At 38.3% G+C, this 12,198-nt stretch overlaps 1 protein-coding gene across 3 annotated transcripts in view; it reads left to right on the top strand.

Moving 5' to 3' along the window:
- The window catches only part of NRG3 (neuregulin 3), a 915,071-nt gene that overhangs the window by 867,078 nt on the left and 35,795 nt on the right, over positions 1–12,198 (top strand). For all 3 annotated transcript variants that reach the window (XM_065407905.1, XM_065407904.1, XM_065407903.1), the window contains exons 5-6: positions 1,714–1,816; positions 7,556–7,682. In XM_065407905.1, coding sequence (XP_065263977.1) covers positions 1,714–1,816; positions 7,556–7,682 — 230 coding nt within the window. The remainder of the gene's footprint in view (positions 1–1,713; positions 1,817–7,555; positions 7,683–12,198) is intronic.

Below are 12,198 nucleotides of genomic sequence, written 5' to 3'. Positions count from 1 at the left end.
TTAATATATTTTAAAATGTTGAAAAGAGACAGAAATATATAAATAAATGGTATTCTATTATTGTTTAACAGCGCGATTAATCACAATTAATTTTTGTAATCGCTTGACAGCCCTAATTACAATATATTATTACCAGGAGAAAGAGGACCCAGGCAAAGACCTTTAAAGTAATAAATGGCCATGTTTAAGGTTTAAAGGTGGTTAGTAATGGTAAAATAGAGTTGCCAAGGAGGGGAAGTGTTAAAATTCTTACCCCTGAATAACTAGCAATCTATACTGTGAGGAATGCTGTCTGTGTGCAGTCCTCAACAGCTAGCACTGCTCTGTCAATACTACATAATATATCACTAAGCTGATATTATGTACAAGTCATGGATCTAGGGTTTTACTTGTAGGTATATACTGTCTTGAAAGAGAATCACTTTTATGTTTTTTAAACTCCCATTCTCCCAATTCTACTACTCCTTCTATGGTTTAGTACCACCTTACCCAACACATGTAAGGGTAGCAGGATTGAGTCCGGTATAACTCACACTGCTTTTAGTCTGCACTGAAAGACTCTAAACCCAGAAAGGAAAGCTGGGTTAGTCTATGGATCACACATTGCTTGTACCATGCCTTTTCCCTTTTTGACAAAAAACACACCCCTCCTTTATGTTCAAAAAATTTCAGTCAGCTCTATTACAGACATAACCAATCTCACTCACTTGCATATATCACCTCTATGTTCTCCTCAATCCCCATCAGAAAACCTATTTTGGCATTTAGATATTTCTATATCTGCATATTTTCCTGCAGTCTTGTGCCCTTATCTTCTCTTGCAGTATATTAAGGGATAATGATATGAACCAAGCTATTTGACACCTTGCCAGCCTGGAGAGGAAAGCCAGGGGGAGGGGAAGCCTTACTTTTAAGGAGCTATTGATCAAACTCAATATGTGGAGTTCTAGTTGTATATTAACCAGCTGATGTTGGCATTCATGTATGTGTGTGGTTTTTTTCTTGTTTTGCTAGTTTGTTTATTTCAATTCAGTTTCTGCTTTCAAATTAATTAGAAAATGATAAAGTTTATCATGTATTACTTTAAGAAGCTTCCATGAAACAATGCCCTGTGCAGTGTAGCATCGCAGTCTTTGGATTTCATCCAACTCTATTGATTTTTTTAAAATAGCACTGTAAATCACTCAGTGTTTTATGTTGTTTGTAAGCTTGGAATCCAAGGCATGACATGGGGAGCAAGAGATAGTAGTACCACTTAGTCAAAACAAAAAACTAACTTCATTTTTCGGTTAGAAAAATGCTTGAATTCTAGTGAGCCTTGTGAAACTTTAACAAGCTTTGCTCAGTCCTGGCTATGTCTTTAGGCCCAGGTTCTTTAACCACTGAGATATTCAGAATGATTCTAACAAGACTGGAAATTACTACTGAGGCCAAAGATAAAATTAAAATCCTAAGTCTTTCTAATTATATGTTTTGCAGTGTCTTTGAGAACCATTAGCAAGAAATCTCATGAGAGGCCATGTTACTGTAAATTTTCTTAACTGTTTTCTAGACCACAGAGGAGCATCAAAACTGTTGAGTTCTTAGCTGAACCAAACTCCCAAATCTCTGAGATTTGTCTGTTATTTGTTAAAATAATAAAATATTGACAACCATTTTTTTCACAAATATTGTTTTTGATGTTATCATAATTCTCAATTTTACTGTCCACAGAGAGCGAAGAGGTGTACCAACGCCAGGTGCTGTCTATTTCCTGTATCGTCTTTGGCATAGTCATAGTGGGCATGCTCTGTGCTGCGTTCTACTTCAAAACAAAGTAAGAGCCTTCATCTAGCATGTTTATTGTCTAGTCTGTCTTATTCTATGGCTTTCCAGCATGTTATAAACTGGTAATGTCTCTAAAGAGAGTCTAGAACAGCAAGTTTCTCCATGGTGATCTCAGAAGGCCCTGTACCCGAGTCTACACTCAAAATTAGGCTTTACAAGTGCTATGTGTTCTTTTTTCTGATATCTTTTGTCTCCCTTGAAGTAACAGGAAATGCTCTCTTCCTTGAATTTTCAGTACTAAGATGTTTATAGGCATATTCTGATTTCAGTTCCACCAATGTAAATCCAGTGCAATATTATAGGGCAATAAATGTTTTGTCCTTTTGGAGGAAAAAAAGGTTAATCATACTGCCTCCTTTTGTGCTTCATTCCATCTCCCCTCCCTTCACTCCTCTTCTGTTTCTGTCAGCTGGAAACAAGGAGCATAATTAGCAGACATATACAGCTACATCTTCGCAGCCCACCAACAAGTGTTGATAGATCACTAGCATTCTATGGACAATAGTTTGTGAATAGTTCATCTAACTAAATAACATAGTAACAAGCAAGAAATATATGAGCCTATACAATGTCCATCCCTGGTAATAAAATGCTTTCCAAACAGCTGTATTCTCTTTCCATTGTTCAATTTTTTCTCTCCTCCCCTCTCAACCATCGTCTTTTAATATCGTTTGTTAAGTTATGTGTCTAATTTAAGTTGTAACCACCTCAGAGAAGGTACCTGGATGCTTATCCAAACCTCTTGTGTTTGCAAAATCTCATCAAAACTGCCTCCTTTATGATGTTTTGTCATTTCTGTTTTCAGATGAAATCAGGACTTGCACAAGTATTGTATGAAAATAGAAAAAAATAATAGTAAAGGTTAATAAATGTTTTTCAAACCTCAAGACAGTTTTGGTTTGAGTTTCAGGTGAAGGCTGAGGTTGGTTCAAATTTCATTGAAGCCCATTCACTCTGATTTGCTACATTAATTTTTCCAGAGTATGCCTTGAACCCAGAGTCTGAATGTAGTGTTGGTCAGATGGATATAGTGGGAGAAGAAATGGAACTTTTCTCTCCCTGCTCCTCTTTTCATATAGAACTTCTTCGTAGTGAAAATTGTGAGTGCAGCATGTAGCCTTGACGTAGAAAGCAAGGTTTAACTCGTATCTCAGATCTGCAAGGAATTGCTCTCCCTCCAAGGTGGGATTGGGAATTCAACTTGATCATGGAATGGATGCTGAGAGAAAGAGGAATTAAATGCTGAGTTGGAAGGACATACATACAGGCAATGGGAAAATGAGAGAAACATGCCTCTCTCCTCAAAAAACAAAACAAAACAAAACACAAACAGTTACTTAACTGTGTGTCCCCCTTTGCACCACTATGGAAGGATGGTGGGAATCTAGATCAGATCAGCACTCCAATCCATTACAGTTCATGGGGAAGAGCGGGGATGGTGACTTATGTGCAGGAGCTCTGGTTGCTACAATTTGTCCACAGACTTGTGAGTCTGAATCATGATTCAGGAGATTGGGAAGGGCTGAAGCTGAGATGGGGAAGGAACAGATGTCTGTGCCAGGATCTGGGAGATGAAGCTTGGAGAGAACTGGGGAGATGGAATAGTACTGTTACTGATGATTGCAGGTGAATGAACTTAATTCTTCCTTGGTGTCCAGAGCAAATTGCTCCAGTGGGGCCCTTATATACCTTACATGGAATTTGTTGTTGTAAATCCTATGTGAATGGGGTGTCTGGCTACAGTGCCATTTCCCAGAGGCCTTACACACCACACAAACAAACCAAATCCACCAGCCAGAGTGCCATCCCTAATTCTCCAAAGATAGCTACATCTGACTCCAGCACTATCACACTGTATCAGAAATTGAATTCCCTAAGTGGCCTCCTCTTTTTGATTCTTGTAAATCTGTGACATAGTCCCACCTCCTGGCTTAGACTGCAGGAGAGGCATCAGAGGCCATGTAACTACACAAACAGGTGGTGGTACAGGGTTTGCCCACAGGTCTGAAGGAGGCAGGCAGTGTTTGGAGACATCATGGATGTGTGGAAATGGCTGGACCTGGTCAGAGATGGAAAAGAAGCTGGATGGATCTCTGTAGGTTTTGGAGTCCTTTCAGAGTGTTGTCTAAACCCTTCCCTTGATGACTGGAAGCACCATGGATTTGACTCCTTCCTCCAAAACCAGCATATCCTGGAGGATCCACTGTAGCCACAGGGCCATCTACATGGAAGCAGCCAACACCCTGATTCTTCACCCCCTATGGATCTGTTCTTACTCCCTGTTGACCTGGCTCTGTTGGAGTCACACTGTCAGCTTCACCTCTCTTAGTGGTAACCCAAAGGACCCCCTCCTCTGAAAGGGTAGTTCTCAGTCACAGCAGAGGATCTCCCTTGCTTTGCCCTCCCCACATATTCAGAGCCCTAGGACCACATATCATTGTATGTAGGGTAATATTTAGATTTATTTATGGCATGTCCAAAAAATTAAAATGTCCCTAAAAGTTAGAGAATCTCTGGTCTGACCTGAAGAAGAGCTCTGTGAAGCTCAATAGCTTGTCTCTTTTACCAATAGAAGTAGGTCCTATAAAAGATATTACCTCACCCACCTTGTGTCTCAGAGAATCTCTGATAGTGTTAGAAAAAATAATATTTACTTGAATAAAATCTAGAGTTACTTAACCTGACTATTACACAGTTCCTGTTGCTGGCCTCATATGATATTTTTCCATGTATTTTCAATATAGATATTTAAAAACCAAACGAAACCTTTAAAATACATTGCCAGAGGAATTAAAAGACTCTGTCCTTCCAAGTCTTCATTTGGGGGTTATCAGAGAAGTATTTTAAGGGTTAAACATAGAGGGAGACTACTGCAAACAGAACCTGGACTGTTCTGTATCATTTTGATTTGTATGGACACTGATGACTTGAATTATCATTTCTGACTGAAGGGCAGAAATAACAGCAGTTAATACCATCTGTTAGCAGAACATCTGTAAAATAGAAAGAAGACCCATTTGTTTTGCAAATAAAAACTTCAAAATAAATATTTTAATTGTCTAATGACTTTTAAGTAGTAACCAACCAATACCAGCTGTTTCTGGCTTTTATAGTTTCTAGTACATCTTACAACTTGTTGCAGGAATTTAATATACACAAATCCATAATTAACTCTAGGTTCCATATTCATAAAATAGGATGAAAATGTCAAATAGTAGATCATTTTTGATTGGTGAATAAGCTTTTAGACTCCCAATTAAGTTTATTCCAAATGTTAAACGTTACAAGAGCTTAGTTGAATATCCCTGTGTGTTTAGATAACTGTGTGAGTGAAGAAATGTAGCCATACAGAAAGAAAGCCCCAGACTTACTTTCTTTCTCTTTCTTTCTGTCTCTATATAAATATAAAAATGAGGATTTTATTATTTTTGTTTATTATTATATATTTTTATCCAAAAGTTTCATCATATTGTGCTACTTTTGGTAAGCGGTTTGGCTATCGTTATTTAGGTCACATTTTATATGAATATAAATATATGAATATATTTATAAATAGTTTATAAAAAGTTAACAAATCTTATAGATGTTTTAATAAATGGTTTATTGATGGTTATAGAGTCCAACAAGTGAGTAGTAGGTGATCTCTGATCCTGGCTTGTAAGAAATTTAAATGTTTGTCCATTGGAATATGCTGATTCATCTAAAACAAAATCATTTGCAGGAAAGGGTTGGTTTCCATGAAAATTCTGTTGGGAAAAAAAAACAACATTTAAAAATCATTGGCCCATCCCATTTTGACATTTTCAAAATGAAAAACTTCCATATTTTTGGTTCAATACAACTTTTTGTTTCAAAATTAAGTTAATGTAGAGGGGGGGAAAGGTAAAAGAAAAACAAATTTAAAAGGTCAAAATAGAAATGAAACATTTTGTATTGATCAAAACATTATGATTGACCCAATCTGAATTTTGTTCAGTTTGTAAAAAATTTTGAGATTTCAACTTTTCATCCCATTTGGGATGGTAAAAATGTCAAAGTCTCAAAAATTCTCACAGTATGGGAAACCCAGGACTATAACCTCTTCTACTAATGACCTTAAATTACCTACAAACATACTACTCACATTTGTAACATGTTTATACTGTCTGTTAATCAATTCTTAACCCTTTGTATGCTGTTTAAAACTAGATCCTTAATGTAGTGTTGGCATCAGAGGGCACTGAGTGCTAGATTGGTGGAACATTTTCAAAATGTGATGGAGTTTTTCATTGAAACATCAAATTTCAACACAAAAAGGGAAGAAAATCTTATTTCCTCCCCTCTGGGTTTTCTATTTCAGTTCAGCACCTTACTGAAAATACTTAGCTTTGTCCAAATTTAGGCTATTGCTGGTGTGAAGCGTGGTTCTTGCTCTTAGATGGGCTTGGTCTATACTTAAACATTATGTCAACTTAGCTATAACTGTCAGGGATGTGGAAAAACACACCCCTGACTAACACAGCTTTGCTGACAAAACCCCAGTGTAGACGCAGCTCTTTTGATGGAAGAGAGCTTCTGTTGATGTTGCTAACATTTTTGGGGGAGGTGTTGTTCCTACACTGACAGAAAAAACTCCTTCTGTTGGTGGTCAGCTGCGTCTGCACAAGGGGTCTATGCCGGTATAGCTGTCTCAATGTAGGCTTTATAAGGCCACCCAAAGAATGCTGCTGCAGCTGTGTATACTATTTTCTGTAGGAAAAAAATAAATGTAATTAGTTTTTATGGGTAATTTAAAGTCTGATGGAGTCACTCTGTAGCTTATCAAGGCTGAATGAACAGTCACAGAGATAAAAGGCCAAAGAATGTGTCCAGTTAATAATCACTGCCCAGCTGGGCTGTCTGCATTCGAAAGATAAAAGAAATATTTAAAATGCAGATTATTGCATCCCATCCTCAGTGATGTACTGATTTTAGGACTCAGATTGATGGTACAGTATGGCACTAGATGTAGAAATTCAGTAATGAAATCTGTAATTGTATGCTGAACATTGCTTGTCATTATGGCTCAGCTAGTAGCATCCTCCGTCTCTAGCATATAGGGTTGTGAGTTTAAGTCCCACCCAAGAGTTTGTCTTCTTGCCAGTTGGGCTGATATCCAGTGCTTTTCCTGCGTGTATGGGGAAAGCAGGACTGTTAAAGTCATTAAACCAAGATCAAATCTACAATGCTTTTCAGGTAAAAGTCAAAGATCCTATGGCAGTTTTCATAATAAATCGGCAGTAACAATGGTTTCTTGGCCAAAAATCTCTGCTACAAATGAAAACATGTTCTTTAATCTTTCAAAGCTATTTGTGAGCTATGTTGAATGCACAGTGGATGCTCTATTTTCTTACAAAAATACTACAACACCAGTATCTAGTTTAATATTATAGTGCAGTATTTTAATATACTTTTATACATTTATATACATTTAAAATCAGGATCTGTTTTCTTCCCTGCTTTAAGCTTCATTAGATAATGTTTGCTGCATTGAAATATATGGAGATACTGGTAGATTAGCTACCAGATTGACATGTTTGTTAATCCACTAGGAGCTATCTGTGTTTAATTACTCTACCTAAAGTTCTTAGCATCATTGATGAAAGACAAGATGAGGCTGGGGGTGGGGGAGCATGGATATAAGAATATCATAGTTATTGTAATGGAAAAAACAAGTGCATTTCTGTATGAATTGTATTTCTGCCTGCAGGAAACAAACTAAACAAATTCAGGAACAGCTGAAAGAGACAGAAAATGGGAAAACCTATAGCCTTAATGCTTCCAGCATGATGGCAAAATCAGAAACCATGGCACAAAGCCGAGTCCAGCTGCAAAATGTAAGTAATTTTGCCAACTGCAATACTTAATTGTCTGGCTGAGTTTGTGGTGTTGATAGCATCAGACTTGCTTATTGCTATTACTCAGACATAACCTTAGTGATTGGTAGAAGAATGGGGGAAAGATATTTCACTTTACTTTCAACTGATTTTAAACTGTCCAATATAATGTATTAAGAATAAAAATGGTTCTGCATATGAAGATTGTATGGATTTGTTGTTGTAAACTCCAGCTTCTAAATAATTCCAAAAGCTGGAACTAAATGTATGCATGTATGCCAATATAAAAAAAATAGAAAGATGATTCTCCAGTGAAGAAACTCCAGATCATCTTGCGAACTTGACCTTAGATGAAATAATATTAGACCACAACCAAAAGAGTTTAGTTATCCATAAATAGCTTTGTACATAGCTATCATCTGAATCCAGTGACATGTAATTTTACATGCAATCTCACAAGCATCAGATATGTAAAACAAACGAAGATTGAAACAAGGAAATTATGTGTGATAAATCCCAAAGTATTTATCTTACATTCCTAGTCACTTTCCAAAGGATGTCTTCCCATCCCCACCCCTTCCCACAAATCGCACACTGTTAGTACTGTCCACTTTTAATGAGCAAAGATATGCGAAGAAAGGAACAAAGACAGTGGACCAAGGGAACAAAGACACTGCTAGCATACCCAGAAATTCAGCATAATGGGCAATCACATGAGATGTATTAAAGCCTCTCCAAATGCTTAAATCTTTCTGAGTTTGTATTTTATTTGTGAATCTAAGAAATCATCATACAAAATGCAATTTATACTCTACTGAACAGATGTACTAAGACAATGAAATGCAAAACCCATAAATGAGAATCCTGTCTCTCTCTCAAATGTTGTTAAGCTTCATTTTACCACAGTAGTAGATTTGTTTCTTTTTCTTTGTGATAGATGAGAGAAACAATAGGCTTTCATCATGGATCACAATTCAGTATTCAATAAATTAAGGTTACCTCTTAACCTCTCACCTTCCATACCAGCTCCAGCTGAGGGTTTGTCAGACCTTACAAGATTTGAGGGGTTTCAGTCTAGCCAGATTCCCCCAAAAAACTGAGATGCAGCAGGAAATAGGGAAGAATATTTGTACCTCTGAGTCAATATTAAAACAATCCCTCCCCACAGGTTCCTAAACTCATACTGTAGCCTCATCCATGCTTCAGCCAAATTTATTTGCTGAACTGGTTCAAAGGCCTGATCCAAAGCCCAGTGAAGTCAATGGAAATCTTTACAGTGACCTCCATGGACTCTGAATAAGATTCTAATATATGGGTCCAGATTCATCAATACACTCTAGTTGCTTTTGTGTTGCCTGGGTGATACGGAGCACCAATTCAACAGCCAATTAACCTATTTTGTATCCCTGGGGAGTGCTAAGCACCTGGCTCATAATTGTGAATATGACACTCGTTTTTAACCAGTTCATGCTAACTTACTTCATATTTAGTTTGGCTAAGCAGAGGGGATAGGGTCAACTTTGTTTAGATCAAGTTAGCCTTAAACAATATAAAACTGTTTAGAACCGGTTCAGCAAATGCAGATTGAATACAAGTCTAGACAGAACCTGCATTGCTGAAGGGAAGACTTTTGGATGATCACACAATGTGCATTAAAGGTATGGCTCCTTTTTTGTGCAGAGTAGCTCCAGTAAACTGACCTACTTCCAATTCATGATACCTATTAAAATTCCTCCTGGTTTAATTTCATCTGGTTCAGTTACTCTTCACTTTTCCCCTTCTTCTTCTTCTCCTCGAGTTCTTGTCACAGAACTGTGCACAAGCAATGGCTCTTTGTATTGCTACAGCGAGGCTCTTCTTCGTACAGGTCTCCCCAAAGAGTTGGCAAATGAGCAGGTGCTCCATGGGCTGCACCTCGCATATATTTGTGTCATTAGAGTGCACCCCATTTGATCATATTAGTCTTTGATCTGCTAGTTTGCGTGCGCAAGTGGTTCAGGCAGCTCCTCTTTGACCAGTTTGTATTGGCCCCTCTGGAAAGATCCTCTTGGGGTTCCAGATCTATTTCAGTGCATCCTACTATGCATAGTCTTTCATTCCATAACCTCATCATGCCTAGCCAGTTGTCGTATCCAAAGGCACAACATTGGTTATAAAATTCTTTCACAATTTAAGACATTTGATTATTCCTGTGTGACCATAAAATGGATGCCTTGGATCTTTCATCTGCTGTGATCTTTCCCTTTGGCTTGCTACCTTCCTCCTGATATCAGGTGGTGTAATGACAGCCATTAAGTACAGGCTGTCCTTTGGTGTTGGCTTTAGACATCCTGTTATTCCACGACAACTGTCATTTAAAACAGGGTCTAATTTCTTAGCATGGACAGATCATTCCTACACTGGATAGGCATACTGTGCTATGGAGTAGCACAAGGCAATAGCAGTGGTTGGCAAAGTATCTGGATTGGCTCCCCACGTTGAGGTAACCAACTTTCAGAGGTTGTTGTTACGGACGCTAACTTTCCCTTTTGTCTTCTCTACATGGACTTTGAAGGAAAGTGTCCGGTCCAATGTCACCACCAGGTAGACAGGGTTTGGATGATTAGCCACTAGGGTTTCATCACAGGTGATGATTAATTTCTGCTTGGCTTCTCAATGGCATAGATGAAAAGCTGTGTCTTGGTCGGGTGGACACGAAACCGGTTCTTATTCCTCCTTACAAAAGCTTTTGTGAAGGTTGCTGATTCAGAATACCTATCATCTGTGTTACCAGCACATTAGCAGGTGAAGTGAAGTCTGTAAAGTGCTTTTTGTGATCCTTTGCTCTAACCTATGCTATATACAATAGGTCTCAAATATTACTATGTATATTGTCTCTTTCCCTTTCTTTTTAATTGTCAAATATATTTTGCTCCAACTTTGTAAATAATTATTTAGTGTCTTTTGAGCATTTGACAAACACACCATAAGCTTCACTGATGTCCTATTCTATTGTCATCATAATAATGCTTATTATGAACCTTTATAATGGTCATGATAGCTGAAGGGGTAGTTTGTGGATTCCAGTTTTGGGGGATTTGAAATAATAAACAATAACAATGGTTTTCAGCCGAAGTTTGCTTACCAGCCAGTGCTGTTCAGAATGGTGATTACCAATTATGGTAATTAACACACTGGTTTTCCAGATCTTGTTGCTGCTGGCAGGGAGATGCTCTAGCCTTGCTTTTAATGTGTTTTCCCTTTGGGAGCAAGAACATCAAGGAAGAAAAAATAGAATGACCTTGCACGGTTAAGGATATAGCATAACTGCAGGGTAATAATGGTTTCTATTGTTGGAAAAACTTTAGTGCAGGAAGGCACTTCATTAAATATTCATAAACCATCACAGTAAAACAACAACAACAAAAAAAGACTTTCAAACTAGTTCCCAAAAGTGCAAAATATCAACCCTTAGGGGGCAAATCCTGCCTCCTCCTCAAAAGCTGTAATGGGGTTCTGGTGTGAAGGGACTGGTAGCAGGACATTGATGGGGAGGCAGAGCATTCCCATGAGGAAACGGAAGTATATTGGGAGCACACAGCACTACTTCAGTCACTGAGCTGTAGTAGTCTCCATGGAACTTTGCCTCAGCAGCTCACAATCTGTTGATGATGGGAAGGATTCCACACCCAGCCCAGAAACTTCTCTCCAGGGCCCAGTCCAGCTAGTTAGACAGGGTGCTAGGCTGATCATTTGGCCCCCTAAGTGCATATTGTTGCCCTGATCCTTCTCCCATTGATGTCAAAGGCAAAAGTCAAAGTGACTTCAATGGAAGTATGATCAAGCCTGTGCCATGGCAAAAGATGGATGATGAAGATCCACCCTCCTTCAAAAAATTAGACATGCTTACGTGGCATCCATGAGAATTGTTCATTGAGGATATTTAGCAACTACTGAACCCTGATAACTGACAATGGGGGAACCTCAGAAGGCTTAGATATTTGATTTTCATATGTCCCCCAAAAGTGTGCTTCTATAAATCTTTGAAGTCTTCTCCTTGCCTACCCCTTTGAATGAATCCCCAAAATCTCCCTCCCTCTTTCCTACCTCACAAGCTCCCAGACTTAACTCCTCCTTCTCTAAACTGGGTCTGGTGACTCCTCCAAATTTTATACCCAGCTTATTTCCCCTCCTGTTCTCTGTAATAGTTGTGAAACTGGGTAAGGTAGACAATGTTTGTGTAAGGTTTATGAGTTTAATTTAGTCAAATGGCTGTGGTATTTCAGGCCACTGTTAAACATCTGCCGTATGCTAATCTAGAGGTTGGTACATTTCATTTGTGGGTAAAGTGATCCCAATGCACAGATTCTTCGAAACATGCTAGCCTCGCTCTCCCCTTTGGAAGAGGTCCAAAACACAATTAGTGGTACTCAGCTAACTTTGCAAAGAGGCTGGCTTTAAAGGAGCTCAACCAATTACAGTGCAAGCTCAACCACCTCTTCCCGCCACCTTTTTAAAATTGGAGATTGGTAAATCA

Source organism: Emys orbicularis, chromosome 7 (genome assembly GCF_028017835.1).
Source record: "Emys orbicularis isolate rEmyOrb1 chromosome 7, rEmyOrb1.hap1, whole genome shotgun sequence".
NCBI lineage: Eukaryota > Metazoa > Chordata > Testudines > Emydidae > Emys > Emys orbicularis.
The sequence above is the reverse complement of the archived record's forward strand: the minus strand, read 5'-3'. Positions and strand labels throughout refer to the sequence as shown.